The sequence below is a fragment of the Muntiacus reevesi genome, chromosome 1, assembly GCF_963930625.1.
Source record: "Muntiacus reevesi chromosome 1, mMunRee1.1, whole genome shotgun sequence".
NCBI lineage: Eukaryota > Metazoa > Chordata > Mammalia > Artiodactyla > Cervidae > Muntiacus > Muntiacus reevesi.
This window is the reverse complement of record NC_089249.1, coordinates 137,886,339-137,901,183: the sequence shown is the minus strand read 5'-3', so window position 1 is coordinate 137,901,183 and position 14,845 is coordinate 137,886,339. Positions and strand designations below refer to the sequence as shown.

At 36.2% G+C, this 14,845-nt stretch overlaps 1 protein-coding gene across 1 annotated transcript in view; it reads right to left on the bottom strand.

Moving 5' to 3' along the window:
• DNAI4 (dynein axonemal intermediate chain 4) overlaps positions 1–14,845 on the bottom strand; it is a 104,286-nt gene that overhangs the window by 21,719 nt on the left and 67,722 nt on the right. The window contains 2 exon segments of the mRNA XM_065911239.1: positions 1,123–1,209; positions 6,466–6,674. Coding sequence (XP_065767311.1) covers positions 1,123–1,209; positions 6,466–6,674 — 296 coding nt within the window.

The window sequence follows — 14,845 nt, the reverse complement described above, 5'->3', positions numbered from 1 at the left end:
GTAATTATCATTTGGGATAATCTTCCAATAGGGTTTTCCATCACAGGTCTACATTCTTGAAAATACAATTAATAGCCACCAAATAAATTATCCTGCAAAATTCCTATCTCCCAGTATCTGTTTCTAATGCTTGTATTATCTAATCATTTCTAAATAAGGATAGAAGAAGCTCTAAAACTTTCCAAGTTACTCTTTTCTACAACTCTGTCAAGAGTTTTATTGTTTTGTTTGAATGTCCAATTCAAATCCTTTCTTGGTTCTAACAACCTACAAGAAAAAGAAGACAACTTGCTGTTGAGGAATACTGTCAATCCTTCCACATGTTTAAAATTGCTTCTTCCTTTCTTTTAGGCTATATAAACCCAGCTTCCTAACAGACAAGGGTTATCTATAAGAACTCCAATTATTTTTGTATGCCTTTCTGATCTTTTTAAAGTAGTCCACTTTACATTTCTGTTGTAAAGTAAAACTAAGGGTAAAAGGACTTCGCTGGCAGTCCAGTGGTTAACACTCTGCTTCCGCTGCAAAGGGTGCAGGTTCGATCCATGGTCAGGGTACTTAAGATCCCGCATGGTGCGATAAAAACAAACAAACAAACAAAAAAACAAAAACAAAAGAACTAAAGGTAAACCTGTAAGTGACAGATTGACTAGAGCTATTTAGCAAAAAACATAACTGATTCTTGTTCATTTTCTTTAAAAATTCATAACAGTAAGATATTATATGAATCTATTTTACATCTACTGAGGATAACAGAAATCTATCTTATAAAGTGATGAGTGTTTCCATATACTGAAAAACAATCCAATAGTAAATGAAACAATTTTTAAAGTTTGCATTTGCAAATATTTTTCTTTATAACAGGCAGTGATATACAATAATGGTTCGGCCCTGGATCATCAGATCTAACAGCACACAGTAGTGAATTTACTTTATCTTATTAAGTATCAGAATAAGTTTTAATTATTTAAGTGTTACAGGTTTAAATCAAAGAAAATAAAGTCTTGCATGATAAAACTTCCTTGACTTTGCTTAATTATCAAATATAGCTATCTAGTATTTTATGAGAATTATGTCAACATTTAATTAAATAAAAATAGATCTTATTCCTGCTCAAGTTACCATGGGGTTCTTTATTGACCAGCAGCAGGCCAATCCTCTTTTTTGCTCCTTAAATCCAAAGTGTCCGTAGCCAACAGCCAAAAGGTCCTGAAAACCAGGAAAATTCATACTAAGAGAGGGTAGCATAAAAATATTGGCAAATGTATGGAGATGTATATTAATGAGCTGTGTTAAAAAGAGTGATGATATTTTAATTAAGGTTAAAAAAAAACACCATATGCCATCTATTTTCACTCTTCATTTCCATCTTCCTAAGCAAAATCATAACAATAATCACATTTTCAGACTGAAAAATAAGTACTCAAAAAGAACCAATTGCTAACAAGCTCTTTTACACATTGAGATAATCTTCAAAAATTCTATTATTACATTATAATCTCCTATAGGTTTTTAAGGATGATCTAATTTTTTCAAATGTAAAATAGAAGACATTTAAATTTAAAGTGAGGCGTTAGGGACTGAATTGTGTCTCCTCTCCTAAAAGTCATTTGTGGAAGTCCTAAACCCTAAAAATATGTGATCATATCTGTAAATAGCACATTTAGGAGGTTATTAAGGTTAAACGAGTCCAGGCATGTGGTGTCCTCATTTGATAGAATTGGGTTCCTTACAAAAAGAGGAAGAAACCTAAGAGCCCTTTCTCTCCACCATGTGAGGATACAGTCAAGCCTGGAAGACAGCCTTACCTAGGAAATGAATCAGCCTCCAGAACTGTAAGAAATAAATTTCTGTTGTTTAAGCCACTCAGTCTATGGTATTTTGTTACGGCAGCTTCAGCTGATTAATACAGCAGGTCATTTCCAGAAATGCTTTTATAATTGACTCTTGAACAATATGAGTTTGAACTGTGTAGGTCTACTTATAAATAGATTCTTTTAAACAAATATATTGAAATATTTTTTTGAGATTTGTAACCATTTGAAAAAATTCACAGAAAAATGCATAGCCTAGAAATCCAAACCATTAAAAAAAGGATTTTTCATGAATGTATAAAATGTATGTAGATAACAGTTTATTCCTTTGATAGGCATAAGTAAACATTTAATATAAAATTTATAATATATTCATTTTATTATTGTTTTATAACTTTGCTTTCAAAGAATTATATATTATCATATAGTATGCCTCACTCTCATAATTGAGGCTGATGCCTCAATCAGCCTATCATCACAGGTAAGTAGCTTTTTTTTAGGGTAACAATGTTTCCAATACAGCATTATGAATATGACTATAATACTGTATGCCATTGAAATTTTATAATAGTTCATTCATTAGTGTATAGTCTAGGCTATCCTGAAGCAATCATATCAATTACACGAGGCTACCATAAAGCAATCATATTGCTGCTTCTTTGTCAACAATATATAAATCACTATACCTGAAAAAAATATGAATTTTTCATATTATCTTTTTATTTTTGATGTCTAAGTAACACATGTAACATCTACAGTGTTTTGCATCATCTCAGACAACACTGATGTAGGCACTGACAGACAATTCATCTGTTAAATGGATGACATACACTTAACAGTGTTGCTAAATACAGTACAGTACTATAAATGTTGATCCATTGATCCGTTGATCATAGAAAAAGCAAGAGAGTTCCAGAAAAACATCTACTTTTGCTTTATGGTCTATGCCAAAGCCTTTGACTGTGTGGCTCACAACAAACCGTGGAAAATTCTTAGAGATGGGAATACCAGAACACCTTATCTGCCTCCTGAGAAATCTGTATGCAGGACAAGAAGCAACAGTTAGAACCAGATATGGAACAATGGACTGGTTCCAAATTGGGAAAGGAGTATATTGTCACCCTGTTTAGTTAACTTATATTTGGAGTACATCATGCGAAATGCTTGGCTGGATGAAGCACAAGCTGAAATCAACATTGCTGGGAGAAATATCAATAAACTCAGATACACAGATGACACCACTCTTATGGCAGAAAGCAAAGAACTAAAGAGCCTCTTGATGAAAGTGAAAGAGGAGAGTGAAAAAGTTGACATACAACTCAACATTCAGAAAAATAAGATCATGGCATCCGGTCCTGTCACTTCATGGCAAACAGATAGGGAAACAAAGGAAACAGTGACGGACTTTATTTTCTTGGGTTCCAAAACCATTGCAAATGGTGACTGCAGTCATGAAATTAAAAGAGGCTTGCTCCCTGGAAGAAAAGCTATGACCAACCTAGACAGCATATTAAAAAGCAGAGACATTACTTTGCTGACAAAGGTCTGTCTAGCCAAAGCTATGATTTTTTCCAGTGGTCATGTATGGATGTGAGAGTCGGGCTATAAAGAAAGCTGAGCACTGAAGAATTGATCTTCTGATCTTTTTGAACTTTGGTGTTGGAGAAGACTCTTGAGAGTCTCTTGGATTACAAGGAGATCCAACCAGTCAATCCTAAAGGAAATCAGTCCTGAATATTCACTGGAAGGACTGATGCTGAAGCTGAAACTCCAATACTTTGGCCACCTGATGTGAAGAACTGGCTCATTGGAAAAGACCCTGATGCTGGGAAAGATTGAAGGCAGGAGGAGAAGGGAATGATAGAAGATAAGATGGTTGGATGGCATCACCAATGCAATGGACATGAGTTTGAGCAAGCTCCAGGAGTTGGTGATGGACAGGAAAGCCTGGTGTGCTGCAGCCCATGGTGTTGCAAAGAGTCAGACAGGACTGAATGACTGACTGACTATAAATGTATTTTCTCTTTCTTATTATTTTTCTTAATAATATTCTCTTTTCCCTAGCTTGCTTTATTGTAAGGTTACAGTTTATAATACATACAACACACAAAATATGTGTTCATTGACCATTTATATTTGGCAATTCTTTCAGTCGACAGTAGGCTATTAGTAGTTAAGTTTTGGGTAGTCAAAAGTTACACTTAGATTTTAACTGCATAAAAGCTTGGCACCCCAAGCCCCCTTTTATTCAAGGTCAACTGTATAAATACATATGCACAAAAGTTTAATTATTAAACAAACCCAGACTTTCCTTTGTAATCAGAAAGAATACAAAGACAGTCCTATCACCATCCTACCTCCCAATCAACATCGTATCTCCACAGTTCTGTCTTAAAATACTCTATCACTACCCTTGACATTGACAAACTCTTATTCATCTCTTTTAGACTCAGAATAGACGTCAATTCCTCTAAGAAGCATTCACAATCCTCTCTTATGTGTTCCCATGGTATTATTTTTCCTTATTAAAGCACATAGGAAACTAGTGTATGACCAGAGACTACATGTGAGTAAATTACTACTGTATCTACAGTGCTTTAACAGAGTTTCTGCACAGAGTTAATACTCAACAAATATATATAGAATTAATTAATAAATATTATGGATGCCATCTGTTATATATTTAGCTTCATTCAAAATTAACTTTATTCTAAATAGCAATATATTAATTTTTAACTGTGAGTATATTCAGTTTCTTAAAATGATTCATCTGTCTTTATTACCCAGTTATTACTGATTTATTAAATTTCACTTATCTGCAAGATGTTCCCTAATATAGTTTTATAAAGACAAATTCACACTAAAAGTATTTTATTTTATTCAAAATAATATACAAAATTTAAGTAATGTGTTACTTAGGTTTTGACAAAAATGGTCATAGTTTTATTTTTCATTTAAAATTTTTTATTGGAGTAGAGTTGATCTACAGTGTTTTGTTAGTTTCAGGTTGATTGTAGATTTTTAATAGCCATAACACCTATCATGTTTGCACACAGTACCTTATAAGGTATAGTGATAAAACAAGGCTAATTCTTAAAACAGGCATAAAACAATACAGTTTAAACAAATTAGTTCTGATGACTTTAAACATTAATCAGGGACCTCCCTGGTGGTCCAGTGGTTGGGGGTCCACTTCCCAATGCAGAGTATATGAGTTCAATCCCTGGTTGAGAACTGGAATTCCACACATTGTGGGACAACTCAGCCTGAGCCAAACAACAACAACCAAGAAAAAGATGCTGCAACTAGCACCCACTGAGGCCAAAATAAATAAATATTTCTCAAAAAGGACCAAAAAAAAAAAAAAAAGTTATTCCAGAAGCACTAGTTGAGAATCATGTCTTCAGAACCAGTTTATAAATCTCAGGAAAAAATAACTCTCATTACTCTATAATCATTCTTTTTTTTTTACAAGAAAACATACTGTTCCCCAGCTTGATGATTCATCTCATTTTCCTCAAGATGATTTTTAATAGAGCAGTACTAAAAGTGAAAGTGAAGTCGTGTGGGACTCTTTGCGACCCCATGGACTGTGCTGGGGCTCCTCCATCCATGGGATTCTCCAGGCAAGAGTGCTGCTGAAGGGCGTCCTTAACAGCTCAGCTGGTAAAGAATCCACCTGTGATGCAGAAGACCCTGGTTCGATTCCTGGGTCAGGAAGATCCCCTGGAGAAGGGATAGGCTACCCACCCCAGTATTCTTGGGCTTCACTGTGATTCAGCTGGTAAAGAAAATGAGGGAGACCTGGGTTCAATCCCTGGGTTGGGAAGATCCCCTGGAGAAGGGAAAGGCTACCCACTCCAGTAATCTGGCCTGGAGAATTCCATGGACTGTATAGTCCATGGAATCGCAAAGAGTCGGACACGACTGAGCGACTTTCACCAGAAGCAAGAACTCTGGAGCTGGGTGTCTCGGTTTGGATTCTGCCTCGCTTACTGGTTATATGACTTTGGGCAAGTTATCCTTTCTGTGCTTCAGTGCAACACAGTGAGGGAAAGAGTGCCTTATCATAGATTTGTGATAATACAAGTAAAACGTTTACAATAGAGCCTGGTACATAATAGGTGCTGTTTAAGTATCCACTGTAGTATTAGTTCTTAAGGAATCTTGAAATTATTTTCCACTTTTACAGGGTCACTGGATTAAGCTGTTATTGTTGTTATTTAGTCGCTAAGTCATGTCTGACTCTTTTTCGACCTCATGGATTAAGTACATACTTCCAAATATTGGTTTCTTTAAAGAGAATACAAGTTTGAGTGCATGAATTTGGTTAACATATTAAACTAAATAAATATATATTATTTTCTTGTCCACTTCTCGACATCTGACATAGATTCAGCCATGTTCTAAGTACATCTCTTAAAATAAAAATGGTGACATTTTCATGTTAAAGAAGAAAAACCATTGTTTTCTAGCTGTTGCATTTCCTCCTTTAAAAATATAAACTTGTTTTCAGAGGAATTTTAAAACCAGGGGTTATGTCCATTTAAATCCCTTGCCTAACAGATGAGAAAAAGAAATCATTAGTGTTATACTTGGTAAGTGCCCTTAAATGCCACAGACAGAATTATTAAAACATTTGATAACTTACTGGATTTGCTTTATTCCAGGCAAGGCTGCTCACGTTAAGGCCTTTGGTTAGGTCACAGGAAAAGGACCAAAGTCGTTCCAAATTGGCTGGTATTGTTGATTGTTCTGAATCTATTTCTAAATCTTCTTCCTCTTCCTTTTTAGCCTCTTCTTCGACCTCTTCAAGTTTTCCATCTACTAAAAAGTCTCCAGGCTCTTCAGGTTCTGGTTCTAAAATTAAATCAAATGAAAAGAAGATCATGGTGCTCTACACCCATCTGCTAAAGTTTCCAAAGAACAGCTCTGTCTACCACTGACACTTCAGACACTACTGTATCTGATAGGTCGTAAGGCCCAAGGGACAGGGCACCTGTAACAGCTGCCTGAACCTGCTGCAGAATCTTCTGTTGTTCTGAGCCCCACTCAAAGCAATTGGCTTTTCAGATCACTGAGCAAATGAACCAAAATAACATCCAGATGAGGAATGTGTTGCCTCTAAAATGCAAAGACGGCTTCCCTTGTGGCTCAGTCAGTAAGAAATCCACCTGCAATGCAGGAGACCCAGGTTCAATCCCTGGGTCAGGAAGATGCCCTGGAGAAGGAATGGCAACCCACTCCAGAATTCTTGCCTGGAAAATTCCATGCACAGAGGAGTCTGGTGGGCTACAATCCGTGGGGTTGCAAATAGTCGAACACAACTCAGCAACTAAACCACCGCCTACGAAATGCAAAGAGATCTACTAAGAATGCGTCTGTCTCTCTCTCTTTTTTTTTTTTTCATTGCAGAGGACTCAGATGCAACCACATATTTTTTACCTTGGAAGGTATATCTTGACATATTCTACTGGACTCTTAGAAATCTCACTGAGGTGGAAGGCCCTTGAAATTTTGTCAGATTTACTTCTCACCCTCCAACATGCAAATGTCTTGCCAATAAGTTTACTTGTTGTTCACTAAGTCCAATCAACATGATACCATCAGTGTAATGGACCAGTGTGATGTCTTGCTGAAGGGAAAGCTTGCTGCAGACTAAATTATGACATAAAGCAGAACAGTGAAGGTGTACTGCTGACCTGGCCAGCTGAGAGCAAACAGCTTTGGTTTTCCCAACAGGTAAGGCATCAGGGAAAGGGCATCAGCAGCTACACACTACGTACCACAAGTTGTCTTAGTTGGCTCAGGCAATGAGACTCTAACTGAAACACTGGCTGCAACTGGAGTCACCACCTGGTTAAGCTTACAATAATCCACCGTTACTCTCTAAGAGTCATGTGTTTTCTGTGTAAGCCAGATAGATGAATTGAACGGTGGGAGTCAACATTCCTGCATATTTCAAGTCCTTGATGGTGGTATTAACCTCTGAGATCCCTCCAGAAAGGTGGCATTGTTATGGTTTACTATTTTCATAGGTATAGACAGCTCTAGTGGCTTCCACTTCGCCCTTTCCTCTCAAATTAGCTCTCACTGCTTCCCTGGTGGCTCAGAGGTTAAAGCGTCTGCCTGCAATGCGGGAGGCCTGGGTTCGATCCCTAGGTCAGGAAGATCCCCTAGAGAAGGAAATGGCAACCCACTCCACTAATCTGTCCTGGAGAATCCCATGGATGGAGGAGCCTGGTAGGCTACAATCCACAGGGTCGCCAAGAGTCGGACACAACTGAGAGACTTCACTTTCACTTTCCACAAGCCAAGGATCACATGGGGGATTCTGCCAGTTTCTAATTATTTCTATTTCAAGTATACATTCTGGAATAGGGGAAATAACTGCAGGATGATGGGTGGACACATTGTGAGATGAAGCTGAACTAAAATTCTGTTGATCACCTGATTTTAAGTCCTAGTGGACCCCAGTGATGTTTTGGGTCTCCCTGAGTTAGTGTGAACTCAGAGCCAGTGTTCAGTAATCCATGAAATTTCTGATGATTTCCTTATCCACAATGTACAGTCCTTCTAATAAAATGCTATAGATTTTTATGGAGAAACCTGGGATAAGTATTAACAGTACACACTCTTGACAAGTAGCATGATATGTTCTCAAAGTGACCTGGTCTCCACTTCATTCAAGACATTCTGGTTCTATAAACTGGCTCAAGTCTAGGAATAGGTTAAACGGCTGTGAGTTTGTTTTTTGGTGTTTCAAATTAGAAACACTTGACCTAGAACTTTACTGCTTATACAGATTGAGAATTTATAAGATGATGGTCTGTCATGGGATGAATTGTTTCTCTCCAAAATTCATATATTGAAATCATAATGACTCAGAGGTGAAGAATCCACCTATGATGCAGGAGACACAGGTTCGATCCCTGAGTCAGGAAGATCCCCTGGAGAAGGGAGTGGCTACCCACTCCAGTCACCACCTGGGTAAGCTGGTAGTGACTGGGAAATTCCATGGACAGAGAAGCCTGTAGGGCTTCAGTCCGTAGGGTGGCCAAGAGTTGCACAAGATTGTGTGACACACAGAGCTAAGAATGTAGTGTGTAAAAATGTAACGATATTCTGAGAAAGGACTTTGAAGTGGTGATGACATTAAAATTAGACCGTTAGAGAGGGTCCCAATCCATTGATTGATATCCTTATAAGAAGAGGAAATTTAGATACACCAAGAGAGATAACGGATGAACACACACAGAGAAAAGACCACGTAAAGAGGCAGCAAGAGGGTGAACATCTGCAAGCCAAAGAGAGAGGCCTCGGAGGAAACCAACCCTGCTGGCATCTTGATCTTGGACTTTCTGTCTCTAGAATTGTGAGGAAGTAAATGTGTGTTGTCTAAATCTTTAGTCAGATGTACATATTGCAAACATATTCTTCTAGTCTGTTGCTTGCATTTTCCCCGTTTCCCCTGCATTTTCCTACTGTTACCAGTGTTATTCAAAGAGCAGACATTTTAACTTTTGCAAAAGTCTTATTAATTTTTTTCTTTTATGCCTTGGGATTTGGGGGCTTCCCAGGTGGCTCAGCGGTAAATAATCTGCCTGACAATGCAGGAGATACAGGTTCGATCCCTGGGTTGGAAAGATCTCCTGGAGAAGGAAACGACAATCCACTCCATTACTCTTGCCTGGAGAATACCATGGACAAAGGAGTCTGGTGGGCTACCACCCATGGGGTCACAAAGAGTTGGATACGAATGAACATGCCTGCACTTAGGATTTTTGTATATTAAGTAGATCTTTTCTTATGCTAAAATCGCAAACATTTTTTCTTTTATCTTCACCTAGAACTTTCTAGTTTTAATTTTTACCTTTAAATCTATGGTTCATTCTGATTTAATTTATACAATTTATAGGAGATGAGGTTGGAAGCTCATTTTTCTCCCCATAAGGATATCCAGTTCTTTCAGCACTGTTTTTAAAAGATCAGCTTCCCTCTATTGAATTGCCTTGACATGTTTGTTAAAAATCAGTTAACCATATATGTCTGTGTTTATTTCTGGGCTCACTAGTCTGTTTCAATCATCTATATGTCTAGTTAGTTCAGTTCAGTCGCTCAGTCGTGTACAACTCTTTGCGACCCCATGAATTGCAGCACGCCAGGCCTCCCTGTCCATCACCAACTCCCGGAGTTTACTCAAACTCATGCCCATCGAGTCGGTGATGCCATCCAGCCATCTCATCCTCTGTCGTCCCCTTCTCCTTCTGTCCCCAATCCCTCCCAGCATCAGGGTCTTTTCCAATGAGTCAACTCTTCAATGAGGTGGCCAAAGTATTGGAGTTTCAGCTTCAGCATCAGTCCTTCTAATGAACACCCAGGACTGATCTCCTTTAGGATGGACTGGTGGGATCTCCTTGCAGTCCAAGGGACTCTCAAGAGTCTTCTCTAACACCACAGTTCAGAAGCATCAATTTTTCGGCACTCAGCGTTCTTCACTGTCCAACTCTCACATCCATACATGACCACTGGAAAAACCATAGCCTTGACCAGACGGACCTTTGTTGGCAAAGTAATGTCTCTGCTTTTTAATATGCTATCTAGGTTGGTCATAACTTTCCTTCCAAGGAGTAAGCGTCTTAATTTCACAGCTGCCTTGATTACTGTATTTTTATAATCAGTCACCTGTAATATAGTAGGGTTAAGTCCTTCAGCTTCATTCTTCTGCTACAAAATTGACTGTTATTCCATGTCCTTTGCTTTACCATATAAAACATAGAATAATATTGTTGACTTAATGATCTTTAAAGAAACTTTAAATGGTGGGAAATGTCTCTTACTTTTCTCACATTTTCAAATTCTAGCACTCTCCATTCTTTTCTGTAGATTCTAATTTCTGTTATTATTTTCTATCAGCCTGAAGAACTTCCTTTAACTTTTTGTGCAATGCTGGTCTGCTGACAATGAATTCTCTCAGCTTTTGTTTGTCTGAACATGTTTTTATTTCACCTTGATTTTTGAAGGATATTTTCTCTAGATATAGAATTTTTAGCACAGTACAAATATCATTGCATTGTTTTCTGGCTTCTGATATAGAAATAAGGGCATTATTAATTTCTCCCCTGTATGGAATGCACTTTTTTCTGGCAACTTTTAAGTTTTTTTTTTTTTAACATAGTACTTAATAAGATGCCTCAGTGTGCTTTTCATTGTGCTTATCTTGCTTGAGTTTCATTGAGCTTCTTATAATTATTGATTTAAAGTTTTTTCAAATATACAAAATTTCTAGCAATTCTTCCTTCAAATATTTTCCTGTTCTTCCTCTTTATTCTACTACTACAATTCTAATTACATATATATTAAACCACATGACTTTGGGACACAGGTCACTGAAATTCTATTTTTTAGACTTGTTTCTGCACTTTAATTTGGAATGTTCTTCTTGCTTGTCTTTCAGTATTCTGTCAAACCCAAGCAGTAAACTTTTTCATTTCAAATACTAAGTATTGTATTTCATCTCTAGAAGTTCCATTTGGTCCTATATGTAGCTTCCATTACTATCATCATTGTATTCTTATTTTTTCCTTTAAATCTTTATGCATATTTTTAGAACTTATTCTTTAACAGACTTTATTTTTTAGAGTAGTTTTAGTTTCACAGCAAAAGTGAACTCAAAATAAGAGTTCCAATATACTCACACCCAGATTTACACATAGCCTTTTCCAGATCAACATCTTGCACCAGTAGACAGTGTTACAATAAGTAAACTCCCAGTGACAAATCATTATTACTCAAAATCTATATAGTTCACTTTAGGATTTACTCTTGGTGTTGTACATTCTATGAATTTGGATGAGTGTACAATGAAATGTACCCACCACTAAGTATTACGCAGAATAGTTTTATTATTCTAAAAATCTTACATACTCTGCCTATTCATTTCTCCCAGTCCATAATCCCTGGAAACGTCTGATCTTTTTACTGTCTCCAAACTTTAGCCCTTTCCAGAATGTCATATAGTTGGAGTGACAGCATATGTAGCATTTTCAGATGGGCTCCCTTCACTTAGTAATATGCATTTAGATTTTCTCCGTGTCTGTTCATGGCTTGATAATTCATTTCTTTTTAGTGCTGAATAATATTCTATTGTCCGGATTTGCCACAATTTTTTCATTCATTCACCTTCTGAAGAACATCTTGTTTGCCTCCAAGTTTTGGAAGCTATGAATAAAGCTTCAATAAACATCTGTGTGCAGATTTTTGTGTGGAAATAAGTATTCAGCTCCTTTGGGTTAATACCAAGGAGTACAATTATGGACCATATGGTTACAATATGCTTAGTTTTGTAAGAAACTGCCAAACTATCTTCCAAAGTATTGTGCATTCCCACCAACATTGAATAAGAGTTCTTGTTGCTCCACATCTTAGCCAGCATTTGGTGGTATCAATGTTTTGGCTTTTAGCTATTCAGTAGTTGTATGGTGGTAATTCATTGATGTTTTAATTTGAAATTCCTTAACGACATATAATGATGAACATCTTCTTAAACTTATTTGCCATCGGTATATCTCTTTAGTGAGGTGTCTATTAGGTCTTTCATCTGTTTTTAAATTATGTTATTTGTTTCCTTATTGTTGAGTTTTAAGAGCTATTTGTATATTTTGGACGAGTTCTTTATCAGGTATGTCTTTTGCATGTATTTTTTCTAGTCAGTGACTTGACTTCTCATTCTCTTGACAATGTCTTTCACTGAGCAAATTTTTAATTTTAATGAAGTCCAACTTATCAATTATTTATTTTAATAAATTGTGCCTTTGGTGTCAAATCTAAAAAATCATCACCATATCCAAGGTTATCCATATTTTTTTATGTTGTCTTCTAGAAGTCTTATAGTTTTGCATATTTCATTTAAGTTTATGACCCATTTTGAGTTAATTTTTGTGAAGGGTATAAGGTCTGTATTTAGATTATTTAATTTGCCCATAAATATCCTGATGTTCTAGTATCATTTGTTGAAAAAATTATCTTTTTTTCCCCCATTATATTGCCATTCCTCTTTGGTCAAAGATCAGTTGACTATAATTACGTGGATCTAATTCTGGGCTCTTTATTCTGTTCCATTGATCTATATGTCTGTTCGTTCACCAATACCACACTATCTTAACAACTGTAACTTAACATTAACTCTTGAGGTTGGATGATGTCAGTTCTCCATCTTTTTTCTTCTTCAATATTGTCTTGGCTATTCTGAGTATGATAGCTTTTTAAAAGTTCTTATCTGTCTTTCACCATGTCAGTCACCTTTTTATCTGTTTCTATTGACTGACTTTTTAGCTTTAGCTCACAATTTTCTGCTTATTTACACAGCTAATAAATTTTTATTAGGTGCTGTGCATTATAAATGTTATAGCACTGAATGTCTGCATTGTGTTTTCTTTGATACAATACTGTGTTGAAGTTTGTTTTGTTGAGCAGTTAACTTACTTTCAGATTAGCTTGATTTTTAAAATTAGTTTTTCAAAATAAAATTTTTTAAATTAGCTAAAGAGTTTATTGGTGGGGATGAGGGTCTAGACTAATCTTCATTCTTGGGTTATTCTAGCTCTACACTTAAGGTATGGCCATTCTGGATATTTACTGAATACCCTATTTCCACCCCTCTGGCCAGTCAGAAGTCGAATGTGTCACAGCCCTGAGTGAACTCTGAAGACTTTTTCACTTAGAACATCCTGGTAGTTGTTCTTTCCTGGCCTTCTGGAGTTTTAGTCTAACATACACAGCTTATGTTTCAGCCAAAGACTAAATGATAGATTTATGGAGCTTTTTTTTCTCTACATAACTTCCTAATATCTGATTATTCCAATTACAGTCACCTCAGCCTGTTTGAACTCTGATCTGGATGTCATTATATGAGCAAAACTGCAACACTACTATAGTTCGTCAGTCTGTCCTCTCCCATGGTGTCATAATTATTTACATCCTAACTAAAAGCTGAACTACTATTTCTTCTTTTTTAAATGATCAGTGATACCTTCCAAATTTCTATGATTGGCTTCCAGTCATTCTGGATTAACAGTATTAGGCTTGTCCTCCTTCCATAATATAAAACTAGACTAGAAATATAAGGTAAGTATTTTCAAGCATTGAACAACAGGCAATTCACATGGGAACCCCATAGGGACCTCACTTTCAGGCTGGGGACAATTTCCTTATCAGAGCACTGGGAAGTTAAGTTTAGCCTAGGCAAAACATAGTCATCTAGCTGAGTTGAGTGGGAAGATATAAGAGCTCGAAAAGGCAAAGCTTGTTAGAGTGAGTAAAAAACTCAAGGCCAAACCATACATTGCTAATCACAGACACATTTTAAACATAAAGACATAGATATCATAAAGCAAAAGGAAGGGAAATATATACCATGCAAATAATAAGAGTAAGCAAGTGAGTGTGGCTATATTAACATTACACATATTAGACTTCAAGACCAAGTCTTAGAATAAGTATGGGCATTTCCTAATAATAAAAGAGAAAATAATGACAAAAATTAAAAAGTAAACATCAGAAAATAGAGCAATTTAAGTATGAATATACCTGATAATAAAGTTTTCAGACATGTAGAGCAAAATAAATAATCCTAAAGAGAATAGAGACAAATCCATAATTATAGAGATTTTTAACAATACTCTCTCAGTTGATAAAACAGGTCAGCAAATACTAATAAAGATAAAATATTTGAAAACACTATCAATCAATTTGACATAACTAACATCCAAAGAATACCACACTAAATAATAGAATACTCAGACTTCTTGAGTGTGGAACATCCGCTATATGCAGGGTTGTAAAACAATTGTTAATAAATTTCAAAGGATAGAAACCATATAGAATATGTTTCCTGACCACCACACCAATGTTCAATTAGAATTCAATAAGAAAAGATGACTCAAAAATTGCTTAAAAAAACTTGGAAATTAAACAACACATTTTAAACCAACCTAAAGGTCGAAGAAAAACACACGTGAGAAATTAAAAAT